General features: G+C 46.6%; 1 protein-coding gene across 4 annotated transcripts in view; it reads left to right on the top strand.

Annotated features, from left to right (window-relative positions):
* Window positions 1-17857, top strand: part of FEZ1 (fasciculation and elongation protein zeta 1) — a 49522-nt gene that overhangs the window by 20279 nt on the left and 11386 nt on the right. For 2 of the 4 annotated variants that reach the window (XM_018552600.1, XM_018552593.1), the window contains exons 4-5: window positions 5215-5301; window positions 16045-16093. In XM_018552600.1, the coding sequence (XP_018408102.1) occupies window positions 5215-5301; window positions 16045-16093 (136 nt within the window). Of the gene's footprint in view, window positions 1-5214; window positions 5302-15927; window positions 16094-17857 lie in introns of all 4 variants that reach the window. The other 2 variants (XM_018552579.1, XM_018552587.1) reach the window with 1 other exon arrangement.

Here is a 17857-nt window from a genome sequence, read left to right as displayed (position 1 = left end):
AAACTACATGTGTTTGTCTGTCTTCTGTTTTCTTGCTTTGTTTCCCATTGTTTATTATCCAGCCACAATGCTCTCTCAGATTAGTACTTAGCACTGCGGCTCTTGCATTCGCTTCCATCCAAAGTGGTTCTATTGTGTATGTACTGGGTACGGCCAAAGATGGGGCTTAAAGTGACATTAAAGCCTTGTGTGTTTTTGCATATATGTACTGCTAGCAAGCAATAGATATATGCAATAACATTTTTAAAAAAAAGTTTACAAAGGGTTATTACTTACCTGTGTCTCCCATCCGAGGATCTGAAAACTCTCAGGCGGCCGCAAAGGATCATGGGGCGGGCGCATGCGCAGTACAGATCTTCGGCCGGGAGACAAGGAGAGACACAGGGTAAGTCAATGCAGCAGCGTGCACCCACACAGACTCCGTGAGACAGGAGTCAGCGCTGGATCAGGGACCGGCACCAGCGCTGGAGGGACTCCTGAAAACTACAGGAAAGAAGAAGGTGATTGGGTCAAGAGGCAACATTTAAGGTAAGTCCTTACAGTAGCATTTTGGGGGGGGGGGATATTATCCTTTATTGTCACTAAGATTTTAAGAGTAAGGCCTGATATGTAAATGGTTAATTGAACGGGTAGCCAAACCTTGGCACTTTTAAGTTTTGGTGAAACTACAAATCCCAGCATGCCTATGCCCCTGGGAGTCATACGTGTGGCTGCCACAATCTTGCAATACAACAAATGGAGGGCCGGAGTTAAAATAAATGTGCAAGTGTCATCATAGCAGTACCCGTAATGAACTAATGAAGAGCCAAAAACTCAGCCCAACTTATTTTTTTTGGGCCTGCAAAGCTGTACAATGGGTAATTCTGCACTCAGAGATTAGTGGTTGCTCAGCACAAAAAAATCTTTGCCACCTGCCAAATGTACAAGTTTATCGCAATGGAGAAGTGAGGATTTAGGAGCAGGTAGAAGGAGAACTGCTGCAGCCACCATCTTATAGGGAGGAAGTAGTAGCTGTCAGGATACGTTTCCTAATCCGTTCTTTCAGTAATCCCCCACCAGCAAAAGCTGGGTTGGACGATTGTCATCTCAGATCTTCGAACATCTTTAGACTTCTTAATTCATCTGACCTAATAGGCTGGTTAGGAGTGTGAAGCACAATAGAGGGCTTGCTATTTTAACTCCAGCTTGCAATCAGGGTTTATTGGCCTTGGACAGCAGAACTTGGCCAGGCCTGGACAAATCCCAGGAGCCAGGTCGTCAAGTCTTAAAAATGATAGCTGGTGCCCAACTTTATAGGTTTCACGTAGTAGAAAAGTCACTCGAAGAGTAGCACAGGAAGTCACTCGCAATGAGAATTTCACTCAATGTTCTTTATTGACAAAATAATTGTATAGCAACGTTTCGGAACCGTATAGGTCCCTTCTTCAGGCATACAAAGTGTGGGAAGGGACCTATACGGTTCCAAAAACGTTGCTATACGATGTGACAATTCTTTTGTCAATAAAGAACATTGACTGAAATTCTCATTGGAGTGCGAGTGACTTTTCTACTACTACGTGATACTGATCTGCAGAGGCATCAGCTGTCATCTCAGCAACCACCCATTATTTTGGGTTATATCCGGTCAGGAGTGCGATGGGATCTACTTGAACAACTTTATAGGTTTTCTCTAGTTGTTGCCAATGGAGCTGGCTCCTCCAAAATAAATCTTGCTGGCTCCTGGATTGGACAGACTGGCTCCTGAATTCCATATAATTTTGTCCACCTTTTGACTTAACCTGTCAACAGTTTTTATAACTGCGCCAACTATAAGGTGCTATGTGCGAACTAGCCTTGCAGATGTTTAGAAGGGGTTTTAGCACGGTGGGAATCTTCTTTTATTACAGTGTTATAAAAGCTTGACTCTGCTTTTTGCAGCTCTCTGTCTGGCATATGGTAACTCTGTCTTTAATACGAGCCATAGCAGATTGGCTTGTCTGCAATTACAAGGAATTATGGGAAAGAGCAAAAAGCCAAAAGCCAGTCATGATGGTTCAGTAGCTGTTATCACTTGTAGTATAATATTGTTTAGGCCTGTGTCTTCACTTGAAGAACAATGAGAAATTAGTTCTTCTCTGAACTAGAGACTAGTTTGAGTATTGTGTTCCTTTACAGCAGGGGTAGGCAACCTTGGCACTTCAGCTGCAATGAAATGACAAATCCCATCATACCTCTGCCTGTGGTTGTCATGCATGTGGCTGTCAGAGTCTTGCAATGCCTCATGGGACTTGTAGTTGTACAACAGCTGGAGGACCAAAGTTGCCTACCCCTGCTTTACAAGAAAACCCTATTTTCAATCCTGCCCAGGCTGAATATACATATTGCAGCGGTTTTGGCAAACTTAAGTGCAAATTCTTAACTGCGTGGGCTCTGGCGATACTGAGACAGGCCAATTCCATAACTCCTAATGCTAAGTGGGAGGGTCTGTCTACTATAATCAATTGATCAGCCCATGCAGTGTTATAAGGGAAGCATTGCATGCACAACACCTGTGCAGATGTGTTGACAAATTATCACTAAAGATGAAAAGTTTAATGTATTAAACCTAAGGACAGTGCTGGGGATGCCTGAAATGTGACTTCCCCTCTGTACAGATGTATCGGAAATACAGTGAGCCAGTCACAGGAATTGAGATCTTTGGGGGTGTTATGTGCACACCAATCAGCTGCTGTGTTTGCAAGGAAATTACATTTTTATATTTTTGGCAGATATAGAAAATCTCAGCAGTTGCAGAATGAGATAAAAAGGTTATTACTAGTATTATTGGCTTGCAGGCTGCTCTGGGATCAGTTGCTCTGCTTTGCTACACACCGCTGAACATTGCACCATGCTATTAAATCAATCCCTGCATCACCCCTAAATCAAGGACACCCCGTGCCACAGCCATCTGGACTCTGTACTAAATCTAACTTATAACTGATCAGAGCATCCCCTGACGTCATTGTCCACGTGTGTTACTATAGAAACGATCATTTCCTCTTCCAGTCTCATAAAATTGTCTTTTCAACAGTAAACTGCTTTGCTTGATATTCATCCCCGATATCTTTCCTTTATATTGAACCTCAATCAATGGCTTGAAATCTACTGATGTACTTTAAGGAGTCTCTATCTTATGTCTCTATCTTATTCACTCCCACTGCTAATTTCACTTGTACAATTATAATTGCATCACGGAGCTTAGAGACAGTATCAGATCTACTCTTCTAGCTGCCTGACATCGCTTCTCTGACTTGAGATGTAATTGTGGATTCGTCAGATCATTATATCATGCTGCGTGCCTAGGTGAGGGCACCAGGAAAAACCGACATAAATATATCAGCCAAGTCAAGCTCTCTGCAAATCCGGAAAACCTGGGAAGAACTGCAAAGCCAGCTCTTTCCCAGTAAATGTTTGTGCTTTTTGGAACTGCTCAGCACCCCTGGCTGAAAAGTCCTGGGTGACTATATTGCCAAAAGACACCCTGGCATTACCACGCACTGCCACACCACCCACACATGCACATTCAGTTTTTGTCATTGTCGAAAGTCTACTGAAGGGGTATCCTGTAGCAGTGAAAGTTCAGGTTGTCAGAGCTGATGTATGTGAGTGAGTCCTTTGCACCAGGAGACCCTAAATAAATCCTTACCTAGGTAGGTATAAGACTGAACAAAGATTTCTCAGGAACCCAGCCATGCCATTGGCTCTTTATAGCAAGGGTGTGTTAGGACTGTTATAACTGCAACTGACTTTTCAGACACTGTTGGGTGAAATGAGAAGTATAAAGTGAAGTTTATGGGTAATTTACAGTTTTTCTGGCCTCCTAGTAGGAAGAGCTTCAGGTATACAGAAAGAGCCAGGTCTCTTGTACTCCGGGTACTCTCGTACTACCATGACTACTTATGGAGGAAGGATCCAGCTTTGTAAATGTAGCCTCATGAGACAGCAGTCCGTATCTCAGGTGTATCGGCAGTCATGTTTGCATAATGTAGATGTTGTTTATTGCCAGCTCTCTCTAGATTGCTCTCTCAGACACTCACATTTCAAGGGGGAATTCTGCAAATGGGATGTAATGAGCCGAATTTCTCGTGTAAGAGCCGGAAATTTCTTCCACGCTGACCTTGCAAACACAAACCTTTTACTGGAAGAGCAGACGCTGAATCGGATCTTGAAATCGTGTTATTGCTGAGCAGACAGAAAGGGGTTAAAGTAATGGGATGCTCTAAATTCATTCTTAAAAATGAAATTAACATTTATTTATATCCAATACAAGCAATTCAATGTTATAGGAACACTATTATTATAATACAGTTATTGCCAGAGAGCGTGCAATAAGAATTACAGTGTAGCCGTGTCTGACAACCAGGGGGCCTCTAGCAGATATCAGACAACTTTTCTGATCATTGCCCTTCATGGTGAATGCTGGGACTTGTAGTTTTTTGGCAGTTCTACAGGTTGCACTAAATGAAACATGAGTGACAGGAGTCTGTTAGTATGTAGCTTTTAGTGTATTTTCTTCTAGATTAGATATATTGTGACAAGGAATCAAGCTGTGCATAACACAGCTCTGACATATACACACAACATATAAACATGTAAACATAACATAAACATATAAACGTAACATAAACATGTAAACGTAACATAAACGTAAAGTAAACATATAAACGTAACGTAAACATATAAACGCCATATAAACGTAAAAATTTAAATGTAACGTAAACATATAAACGTAACACAAACATATAAACGTAACGTAAACATGTAAACGTAGCGTAAACATATAAACGTACACATTTAAATGTAACGTAAACATATAAACGTAACGTAAATGTAACGTAAACATATAAACGTAACGTAAACATATAAACGTAACGTCAACGTAACGTAAACATATAAACGTAAGATAAACATATAGACGTAACATATACATATAAACGTAACATAAACATATAAACATAACATAAACATATAAACGTAAGATAAACATATAGATGTAACATATACATATAAACGTAACATAAACATATAAACGTAACATAAACATACAAAAAACGTAACATAAAACGGAGATAAAAATCTTGTTTTTTCTGTAAATGATGGTTTGGGTTATAGTCAATAGCTCCGTTGTACTGAGGATTGTTGTGCCATGAACACTTGGAGACACTGAATAAAAAAGGTTCCGTCATCTCATTCCAGTTCCATGAGAAGGAGGAAGAGGAGCTGAATGAAAAGAGTGAAAATGATTCCGGGATCAACGAGGAGCCTTTGTTAACGGCAGACCAGGTAACGAGCTGATACTTCCTCTGAAAACATAAAACTTGCCGCTCTCTCAAATCTGAAGAAAAGGAGAATATTTTATGTATCCACCCAACAATTCTAACATTTTTCACTGACTGACTCCCATCAGTACAATGGAAGCCAGCCGATGTGGACAAATCAGATACTTTTCCTTGCGCTTGTTTTTAAACTGAAGCCCTATTCTCCTTAGAAGAATGTTCAGCCCTTTCAATTATTTTTTATATATAGTATTAGTAAAAAAAGAAAAGAAATTGGCTTGATGTGAACAGTGTTCTCAATGTGTGTGAATGTTTTAGAAAACCTTTTTATTTATAGATTGTGTGAATATATGTACATGGGGCACCCGTATTTGCTATGACATACACAGGCTTTGCTTTCTGCTTTGCAGTGCTGCACAATGGTTGTGCTTTACTGGTCCCTCCCACAATGCCAGTCTTTGAGCTGGCTGACCTATTGAAAACAATACACCGTCTGTGTGGCTGATGGCTTATCTCAATGTTAAGGAGGGAGGGTGAATGAGGCTGAAGAGAGCACCCTCTAGTGCCCTGGTGCAAAACCTGTAGCCCTGGGGCAGCATGCAGCCCATTGACACTGATTGTGTGGCCCTCAGGGCCCGTGCAGTAGACTCTATGTTGTTTAAGTGCTTACTCAGGCCTGTGAAGGAAAGACAATTCTTTAGACTGAGTTCTAGGAGTTAAAGGATTTGGTTTATTTCTTTTGCACTAGCTTACTTTTCTTTACATGTTTGTTTTTTTTTTCTCTGATTCTTAAAAAAAAAGATCTCTCCAAGATAAATATCAGTGTGGCACATGTAATTGTTAAGGGGGCTGAAGTGAGACCAAACGTGGGCGTCTTGGTTTGTAAGGGGTTTCTAACAGCAATGATCTCTAGCACTCACATGTAACGTGACTCCGGTCTGTGGCTGGTGTGTATAATGTCTATTGAGAGCGCCAAACAGTCTGAGGCTGCGTTCACACCTGACCGTTTTGTAGCGCGTCCTACGCTCGACGAACGCGCTACAAAACGGTCAAAAAAATAAATAGCATTGTAGTCAATGCCCTCGTTCCCACCTAGGCGTATTTCCGCCCGTCCCTAGCGCCTTACAAAACGGCCCACGCCTGAAAAGGTCCCGGGACTACTTTGGGCCGTTTTGTAGGGCGTTTTCCATTGGGATACAGCCAAGTAGCCTTTGGAATCGCGGTAAAAAAAACGGGTGACGGTCGCGCGACAGACGCGCATATTACAATACGCCTAGGTGTGAATGGGGCCTGAGAGTCCAGAGACTTGTATCAATTGTATTGGTTTATAAATGACAACTCAGAACAGGCAATGCATTTTAGGGGCTCAAAGACCTCACCTCTACTTACTCCAGTCTATGGCTGTCTAATATACTGTAGCGTGACCCCCAGTCTCCAACAATTCCTATATCATGACCCCAGTCTCCAACTATCCCTATAGCATGACCCCAGTCTCCAACAATTCCCATAGCAAGACCCCAGTCTCCAACAATCCCTTTAGCAAGACCCGAGTCTCCAACTATTCCTATAGCATGGCCCCAGTCTCCAACCATTCCTATAGCATGACCCCAGTCTCCAACAATCCCGATAGCATGCCCCCAGTCTCCAACAATCCCGATAGCATGCCCCCAGTCTCCAACAATCCCGATAGCATGCCCCCAGTCTCCAACAATCCCGATAGCATGCCCCCAGTCTCCAACAATCCCGATAGCATGCCCCCAGTCTCCAACAATCCCGATAGCATGCCCCCAGTCTCCAACAATCCCGATAGCATGCCCCCAGTCTCCAACAATCCCGATAGCATGCCCCCAGTCTCCAACAATCCCGATAGCATGCCCCCAGTCTCCAACAATCCCGATAGCATGCCCCCAGTCTCCAACAATCCCGATAGCATGCCCCCAGTCTCCAACAATCCCGATAGCATGCCCCCAGTCTCCAACAATCCCGATAGCATGCCCCCAGTCTCCAACAATCCCGATAGCATGCCCCCAGTCTCCAACAATCCCGATAGCATGCCCCCAGTCTCCAACAATCCCGATAGCATGCCCCCAGTCTCCAACAATCCCGATAGCATGCCCCCAGTCTCCAACAATCCCGATAGCATGCCCCCAGTCTCCAACAATCCCGATAGCATGCCCCCAGTCTCCAACAATCCCGATAGCATGCCCCCAGTCTCCAACAATCCCGATAGCATGCCCCCAGTCTCCAACAATCCCGATAGCATGCCCCCAGTCTCCAACAATCCCGATAGCATGCCCCCAGTCTCCAACAATCCCGATAGCATGCCCCCAGTCTCCAACAATCCCGATAGCATGCCCCCAGTCTCCAACAATCCCGATAGCATGCCCCCAGTCTCCAACAATCCCGATAGCATGCCCCCAGTCTCCAACAATCCCGATAGCATGCCCCCAGTCTCCAACAATCCCGATAGCATGCCCCCAGTCTCCAACAATCCCGATAGCATGCCCCCAGTCTCCAACAATCCCGATAGCATGCCCCCAGTCTCCAACAATCCCGATAGCATGCCCCCAGTCTCCAACAATCCCGATAGCATGCCCCCAGTCTCCAACAATCCCGATAGCATGCCCCCAGTCTCCAACAATCCCGATAGCATGCCCCCAGTCTCCAACAATCCCGATAGCATGCCCCCAGTCTCCAACAATCCCGATAGCATGCCCCCAGTCTCCAACAATCCCGATAGCATGCCCCCAGTCTCCAACAATCCCGATAGCATGCCCCCAGTCTCCAACAATCCCGATAGCATGCCCCCAGTCTCCAACAATCCCGATAGCATGCCCCCAGTCTCCAACAATCCCGATAGCATGCCCCCAGTCTCCAACAATCCCGATAGCATGCCCCCAGTCTCCAACAATCCCGATAGCATGCCCCCAGTCTCCAACAATCCCGATAGCATGCCCCCAGTCTCCAACAATCCCGATAGCATGCCCCCAGTCTCCAACAATCCCGATAGCATGCCCCCAGTCTCCAACAATCCCGATAGCATGCCCCCAGTCTCCAACAATCCCGATAGCATGCCCCCAGTCTCCAACAATCCCGATAGCATGCCCCCAGTCTCCAACAATCCCGATAGCATGCCCCCAGTCTCCAACAATCCCGATAGCATGCCCCCAGTCTCCAACAATCCCGATAGCATGCCCCCAGTCTCCAACAATCCCGATAGCATGCCCCCAGTCTCCAACAATCCCGATAGCATGCCCCCAGTCTCCAACAATCCCGATAGCATGCCCCCAGTCTCCAACAATCCCGATAGCATGCCCCCAGTCTCCAACAATCCCGATAGCATGCCCCCAGTCTCCAACAATCCCGATAGCATGCCCCCAGTCTCCAACAATCCCGATAGCATGCCCCCAGTCTCCAACAATCCCGATAGCATGCCCCCAGTCTCCAACAATCCCGATAGCATGCCCCCAGTCTCCAACAATCCCGATAGCATGCCCCCAGTCTCCAACAATCCCGATAGCATGCCCCCAGTCTCCAACAATCCCGATAGCATGCCCCCAGTCTCCAACAATCCCGATAGCATGCCCCCAGTCTCCAACAATCCCGATAGCATGCCCCCAGTCTCCAACAATCCCGATAGCATGCCCCCAGTCTCCAACAATCCCGATAGCATGCCCCCAGTCTCCAACAATCCCGATAGCATGCCCCCAGTCTCCAACAATCCCGATAGCATGCCCCCAGTCTCCAACAATCCCGATAGCATGCCCCCAGTCTCCAACAATCCCGATAGCATGCCCCCAGTCTCCAACAATCCCGATAGCATGCCCCCAGTCTCCAACAATCCCGATAGCATGCCCCCAGTCTCCAACAATCCCGATAGCATGCCCCCAGTCTCCAACAATCCCGATAGCATGCCCCCAGTCTCCAACAATCCCGATAGCATGCCCCCAGTCTCCAACAATCCCGATAGCATGCCCCCAGTCTCCAACAATCCCGATAGCATGCCCCCAGTCTCCAACAATCCCGATAGCATGCCCCCAGTCTCCAACAATCCCGATAGCATGCCCCCAGTCTCCAACAATCCCGATAGCATGCCCCCAGTCTCCAACAATCCCGATAGCATGCCCCCAGTCTCCAACAATCCCGATAGCATGCCCCCAGTCTCCAACAATCCCGATAGCATGCCCCCAGTCTCCAACAATCCCGATAGCATGCCCCCAGTCTCCAACAATCCCGATAGCATGCCCCCAGTCTCCAACAATCCCGATAGCATGCCCCCAGTCTCCAACAATCCCGATAGCATGCCCCCAGTCTCCAACAATCCCGATAGCATGCCCCCAGTCTCCAACAATCCCGATAGCATGCCCCCAGTCTCCAACAATCCCGATAGCATGCCCCCAGTCTCCAACAATCCCGATAGCATGCCCCCAGTCTCCAACAATCCCGATAGCATGCCCCCAGTCTCCAACAATCCCGATAGCATGCCCCCAGTCTCCAACAATCCCGATAGCATGCCCCCAGTCTCCAACAATCCCGATAGCATGCCCCCAGTCTCCAACAATCCCGATAGCATGCCCCCAGTCTCCAACAATCCCGATAGCATGCCCCCAGTCTCCAACAATCCCGATAGCATGCCCCCAGTCTCCAACAATCCCGATAGCATGCCCCCAGTCTCCAACAATCCCGATAGCATGCCCCCAGTCTCCAACAATCCCGATAGCATGCCCCCAGTCTCCAACAATCCCGATAGCATGCCCCCAGTCTCCAACAATCCCGATAGCATGCCCCCAGTCTCCAACAATCCCGATAGCATGCCCCCAGTCTCCAACAATCCCGATAGCATGCCCCCAGTCTCCAACAATCCCGATAGCATGCCCCCAGTCTCCAACAATCCCGATAGCATGCCCCCAGTCTCCAACAATCCCGATAGCATGCCCCCAGTCTCCAACAATCCCGATAGCATGCCCCCAGTCTCCAACAATCCCGATAGCATGCCCCCAGTCTCCAACAATCCCGATAGCATGCCCCCAGTCTCCAACAATCCCGATAGCATGCCCCCAGTCTCCAACAATCCCGATAGCATGCCCCCAGTCTCCAACAATCCCGATAGCATGCCCCCAGTCTCCAACAATCCCGATAGCATGCCCCCAGTCTCCAACAATCCCGATAGCATGCCCCCAGTCTCCAACAATCCCGATAGCATGCCCCCAGTCTCCAACAATCCCGATAGCATGCCCCCAGTCTCCAACAATCCCGATAGCATGCCCCCAGTCTCCAACAATCCCGATAGCATGCCCCCAGTCTCCAACAATCCCGATAGCATGCCCCCAGTCTCCAACAATCCCGATAGCATGCCCCCAGTCTCCAACAATCCCGATAGCATGCCCCCAGTCTCCAACAATCCCGATAGCATGCCCCCAGTCTCCAACAATCCCGATAGCATGCCCCCAGTCTCCAACAATCCCGATAGCATGCCCCCAGTCTCCAACAATCCCGATAGCATGCCCCCAGTCTCCAACAATCCCGATAGCATGCCCCCAGTCTCCAACAATCCCGATAGCATGCCCCCAGTCTCCAACAATCCCGATAGCATGCCCCCAGTCTCCAACAATCCCGATAGCATGCCCCCAGTCTCCAACAATCCCGATAGCATGCCCCCAGTCTCCAACAATCCCGATAGCATGCCCCCAGTCTCCAACAATCCCGATAGCATGCCCCCAGTCTCCAACAATCCCGATAGCATGCCCCCAGTCTCCAACAATCCCGATAGCATGCCCCCAGTCTCCAACAATCCCGATAGCATGCCCCCAGTCTCCAACAATCCCGATAGCATGCCCCCAGTCTCCAACAATCCCGATAGCATGCCCCCAGTCTCCAACAACTCCTATAGCATGACCCCATTCTCCAACAATCCCTAACTTGAGGCCACCGTGACAGAAAAGTTGACCATTATTGCTCTGTTAATCTAGAATGCTGATTATTTATTACAATAGAAAAACAAGGGAGAACGAGCATTCAAACATGTAAAAACATTATCAAAAATCAATGTAAGTTACTGTAATAATAACTCACATAAAATGATACTCTGCTTTCCCTTGAAGTGTTTTGAGTAACTGATGGAACGTAAGACGTAAAGTACATTATCTAAACAATAATCATTTTATGGACCTCAGAGTATTATTTTAAAGGATCATTACATTATAACAGTTTGACCCCGGGGTTTATCACAAAGTAACCCATCAACATGTATCCCTTTAATAATGACAGGAAGTCCTATTGCCAAGAGGTTGTTGTCCCTCTTCTGTAGCTCAGCAATCGGACATGTTTGATCAATGTACTGTACAGCGATGAATGGGGACAAATCCTTCATTGTCATGCTTTCTGAAGAACATTTGGCTTCTTTTTTTAGCCTTTATGACCAGACTGAGTTCTGTTACAAGCTCATCAACACTCATGGAATGATTTAGCAAATTAATAGGCTCGTTCCAACTTGTGTGATCTATGCCAACACGGCGATCAGCATTGAGGGATCGGGACTTTGATGTGTGATTGTTTGCGGCCATTTATTTGCTGTACAATAATGGAGTGCTTTTTATCTCCGGGGTTCAAAGGAACTCTGGGAAGCAGCTCAATAGGCAGCTGGAATACATGAGCAGTATGTTTGCTCTTTTACCTGCTAAATGACTTGCAATGATCTACGGCCGGTGTTTGCATACACATTTTACAGCCAGATCACTTTGGTAGTTCTTGGTTTAGCTTACTACTCCCTGGATCATCCTTCTGCTGATTGGAGGTGATGGTGCTGATGTATTGCTGCAGGAGACGAGGTGACGTAAAAAAATGCAGTTCCGAGCCAGAAAATCTGTCACCTGCCTTGGCTGCGCAGAGCGGCAGATGCGTGTAAATTACAGGACTGGCTGTACAGAAGCACAAATGCTTTGGCAGGTAAAACAGTAAAAATATATGTATTTGAGATGTCTATATATCTGCTTTAAGACTTTGCTCTCACGTGTCCTTTGCTCATGTATAAATGGGATACAGTTTAGCTGAAGCTGAACTTCAGCTGACACTTTCTAAGCAGTTCTAGTTACATTAGGAATAAAAGCTGCCCGCTGTAAGCACCCCTGTCAGTCTTATATGGTTCGTCCCAGTCCCTGTAACTGAAACATTTGCTGGACAGCTTGGTCTGTTACGGCCTGTCCACCCCAGCCTGTGTCCTAATATAATATGAGCCTCTTTGGCATGCCAACTGGAGTGCCTTGCGTACGGACAGCGGAGGGCAGTACCTTACGTTGGTAAAACCCAAAGCACGGTTTACCTTGTTAAACAACTTTATTGAAAAGTTAAACTGACATTTTATTCATTTTTTTGCACCGCACCAGAGGCAGCCCGTGAGTTCAGATGAGCTCTGGTGTGTTGAGTTAAAATGGAGCATGTCTGCGTTTTTATGCAACACACTGCAACCTGCCTCGTGGCAGCGAAGTGATGTAAACCGTAGGGCTGCAACTAACGTTTAGTTTCATAATCAATTAGTTAGCCGATTATTAACTTCGATTAATCGGATAGAGTATTAAAAAAAATAATAATACCGTCATTTATTTAAAATAAAATACACAAATGCAGCATTACAGACAAAGTTTACTTCAGAATAAAGCGGTATGCACATAAAAAAAAAAATTGTACTGCACTGGAATACAGGGGAGGAACTGGGCGGCAGCGGAAGCACAGGGTGTGGTCGAGGCGGGCACGGCCGAGGCGCAAGGGAGGCGAGGCCGAGTCTGAAAGGGGGCGTGGCTGAGGCGGAAATGGGGTCAGGCAAGAGGAGACTCGAGGCAGCAGCTGAGGAACGGGCCGGGCAAGAGGAGACAGGAGGCAGCAGCAGAGGAGTGGGCAGCACAGAAGCAACCTGGCAGCAGTGGAGGTACGAGGGGGGGCAGCAGGGGAAGAGTCTGCAGTTACAGAACAAATGGTCACCGGCACTCCAAGTTTCCTTCAAAACTAAATCCTTTGAAACATGTCCGGTCCCTTCATCAGGCAAACAAAAGTGATATCATTTTGTTTGCCTGATGAATGGACCAGACAGGTTCCGAAACGTTGCCACGCACAGTGATATGACCTGCTAGAATGATTTAAAGGATTTTGTTTTGAAGGAAACTTGGAGTGCCGGTGACCATTTGTTCTGTTTTGCCTGTAAGGAAGGTCTCCCAGGGTCATCGGGCCCAAAAAGTTCCAGCGCTGAACTGCATAGTGTGGCGGTGTTATGTTGTCTCTTTTATCGCCCAGTAACATCCTCTACTCTTCCAATCGTCTGGTATATGTGACCCCTTCAACATCATCGCTATGAACCCATTGTTGATGTTGTCACTTACGCTGCGGGTCCTAGAGTAACGAGCTCGTGCTTCAGGATCGCCCAGCATGCTAATAAAGATGGGGGGCACTAGATTCATGACTGCCTGCGCGGTCAGGTGACAAAGTGCGTCAATGCATCACAGTGTGTATGGCTCCCGGGCTGATTGTTGCTATGGAAACCAATCCGTAAGAGTCTCAAGACATATATCACATCAGGTCTGTGTTTACCCGTCGGCCGCAAGCTTGATATTTGTTTTGGTGTCACACTGGCGGTGCGGGAGGTTTAATTCTCAGCAAATCCTTCAGATCTCTTCCCTGAGGACTCATGGGGGTCAGCGGGATGGTCTCCAGATTGTCCCTCCATGTAAACCCAGAAATAAAACACAACTACATATCACAACTACATGTGCTGCACACATAAATAACACAAGGCATGCAGGGGAAGCAGCAAGCATGCTTTGATTTGTTGTTCCCCAGCAGCTCAGAGGGCCTTAAATCGCTGATTTCTGCTTTGTACACTGAGCTATGCTAATGGTACCATATTGCATTATTGCAGCGCAGAGCTCTGTGCTCTCAACATAATGTAATGCAGCTTAAAAACAGTAGACGGGACGAGATACGACATCAGCAGAATAAATGGCCAGTCAGCTCCTTAGTGCTTCTCCATATGAAGGTAATTTCCTTCACCATAACTCTCGGCAGGGATTGATTTAACCAATTCAGAACAACGCAGATTTAACGTAGAACTTCAGCGAGAGCTTTTTTTTTCTGTACTATTGGGTAGAATGTGGAAGTATCAGACCCTCAGCCAGGTTTTTATTGCTGTGTTTACCCTTCCTGTGTATCCTGGTGACTCTTATTACCCACACAGCAAGCGAGGGGGAAATTCAAAACTGTGCTTGTCATTGAAAGAAGAGTAGAGGGGAAATCTTCCAATGGGGGCATCTGTTTCAATGATAACTGCCAAACATTACATTTGGAGAGAGTTCTACTTACTTCCTATTGTCTATGGGAAAGGAAATGAAGGGAAGGTACCAATCTGAAAAAAGGGGCATTGGATGGAGTTCTACTTATAAAACAAAAACACTCAACTGTCTGACAAGGCGGAGATCACTACTGCCAATGTGTATATGGGCTTCTTCACATCTACACCTTCCATGCAAGTATACCTACCATGCACCTACACCTTCCATGCACGTACACCTACCATGCACGTACACCTACCATGCACCTACACCTACCATGCACCTACACCTACCACGCACATACACCTACCATGCACCTACACCTTCCATGCACGTACACCTACCATGCACCTACACCTACCACGCATGTACACCTACCATTCACCTACACCTACACCTACCACGCACGTACACCTTCCATGCACCTACACCTTCCATGCAACTACACTTACCACGCACCTACACCTACCATGCAACTACACCTACCATGCAACTACACCTACCATGCGCCCACATCTACCATGCACCTACACCGTCCATGCAACTACACCTACCATGCGCCTACATCTACCATGCACCTACACCGTCCATGCAACTACACCTACCATGCACCTACACCTTCCATGCAACTACACTTACCACGCACCTACACCAACCATGCACCTATACCTTCCATGCACCTAACACCTACCATGAATCTACACCTACCATGCACCTAAACCTTCCTTGTACCTACATCTATCATGCACCTACACCTACCATGCACTTATACCTTCCATGCACCTACACCTACCATGCACCTTCACCTCCTACACACATCCTCCTACACACCTACACCTTTCATGCAACTACACCTACACCTTCAGTGCAACCACACGTTCTACACATCTACACCCTCCACACACCTACACCTTCTACACAACTGCACCTTCTAAGCACCAGCGTCTTCCATGTACTGACACCTTCCATGCACCTGCACCTATATCTTGTGAGTCTGGTGTGACTCGGTAGTGCCTTTTGCTTGGTAAGTACACATAGCATTGTGATACATGATGTAGTACGTTGCATTGATCCTCTGCATCTAAATAAATGGTACATTACAACACACACATTACAATCCTTTCAGACAGGTCATTGCAGATGCATTGATTGGGATCGGTGGGGATATGAAATAGCCTTCCACAGCAGAATGCCAACATATTAAGGGAGAACATTGTAAATGGTTTTCTCAGCAAACTGATCTATGTTCATAACCTTCACTTTGTTGTCAAATTTCCTTCCACTTTAATCATCTGTGAATGAAATTGTGTGATTTGAAGGTGATCGAAGAGATCGAGGAGATGATGCAAAACTCGCCAGACCCTGAGGAAGAACTGGACGAGGAGGACAATGATCTGGAAGTCATCTCCACTCACTCTGACTCCGTCCTCTTACAGGAGATGCAGGCCTTGAGCAAGACCTTCAACAACAACTGGACCGCTGAGGGTAAGTCCGCTCCTCCAATCAGCAACAGTAAGGCCGGCGGTTCCATATAACATATACTACAACGTTCCTCTGCATAAAGAAGTAAGGCCTTGGCCGTTTGCACTTTGCATGACATTTGATTTCTCTCGGACCATCACAAAATTATGTTACATAGGATTTTAAAGAATAGTGATTTAGTAGGATAGATAAAAACGAATAGGGAAAGTAGGAAGGTGATCACAATACAAATCCAGGGTACATTGACTAACTGACCATACCCCAAACATTACATACAACCTCAGCTGTTTGTCATTAATATCGCCCAGTAATGGATCAGAACCAACCAAAAATAGCAAAACCTTTTCTCAAATATAGCCAAGTAGCAAAAAAATTAATGTTCAAAAGCCCCCAAAAGATTCAGATATGTATTCACTAACATTTCATTTATGAAACACCATAAATTGGCCGGCAACACACATCTTTTTTTGTGGACTGAGTGGTGTCAGCCCTGCCCAGTGTCTTTTCCTAAACTACTCAGCCACTCCCACCCCCAGCTCTCCACATCATAAAGACTCATCATTCAAGATAAGAACTAGGAGGGCTAAATAGAATGGCCTCATTGGAATAACACAAAGGACAAGATTAAAGGAGAACTATGGGGTCAGGGCTTTTCCCCATAGTTCTGCTTAGGGTAACGGGAGGACACAAACTAGCGTCCTCCCATCACCCTAAGCTCAGTATACCGCGAGCTACAGCTATACTGAGACGCCGCAGCCGGAACGGATCCCGACAATTATGCCGGGATCCACCCAGCTGCGTGAGTGACAGCTAGCCCTGCCTCTAGATAGCTGTACCCACCCCCTCCCCCGTCCGTTGCTCCAGTGAGCGCTGAAGGATCGGAGCGGATAGGGGGAATCCAGTCCCTCCCCTGCCACGGCAGAGAGCCGTGACAGGATCGAGAAGTGAGCGAACGCCGGTATGTGTTCGCTCACTTCCCGATCTACTGAGCCGACCTGTGACAGTCTCATTGTCACAGGTCGGCTAGAACTATGAGGTGAGTGAAAAGCACTCGCCTCATAGTCCTCCTTTAACAGTTATTGGTGCACTTATCAGACAGATATAACAAAAAATTCAAACTGTTCCGATATTTGCCAGACCATAGGGAGCAAATAAGAGAAGTTCATTGATAGGGCGTACATACACTCTGATGTGTAGACTAACTAACATTTCTGTAGGAGGTGTGGGTAGCAAGAAGCTGGGCGAATGCTGTTTGCAAGGCTTTATCACCACTAGATGGCGCCAAGGGGCATAGGAATTTTCTTTGCTCCTAGGCACCAACTAGTGGCAGTAATGCCGTGTGAACGCCATTCATCCAGCTATACGGGGAGAGAAAGGTTTAGGCCTCATTTACACTGGCGGACAATACGCTGCGTATAGATGCGCGCAGTGTATTTTCCCATATGCAGCATATGCAAATAAATGGCTCCATACACATAGCTGCGTATGGAGCCATATATTTGCACTGCGTAAAGATGCACAAAAAAAATGTACCCGAGATGCGTCCACGCTCCGTATTTCTGCGTATTTTACACGCGTATGCGGATATAAGCGTGTGTCAGCGTGTTCAGTACATTAAAATCTCTATTAAGACTGATGCATTCTGGGATTGCATACAGTGCACGCATACGCGCATATACACAATATACAATTTTGCTCTTACGTGGTGTGTGTATGAGGCCTTGTACATCAGCGACTGAATACTTCTTGCTACCTACACCCCCTATA

The sequence above is a fragment of the Nanorana parkeri genome, unplaced genomic scaffold (assembly GCF_000935625.1).
Source record: "Nanorana parkeri isolate BGI_ZX_2015 unplaced genomic scaffold, ASM93562v1 scaffold5, whole genome shotgun sequence".
Taxonomy (NCBI): Eukaryota; Metazoa; Chordata; class Amphibia; order Anura; family Dicroglossidae; genus Nanorana; species Nanorana parkeri.
The sequence above is the reverse complement of the archived record's forward strand: the minus strand, read 5'-3'. Positions and strand labels throughout refer to the sequence as shown.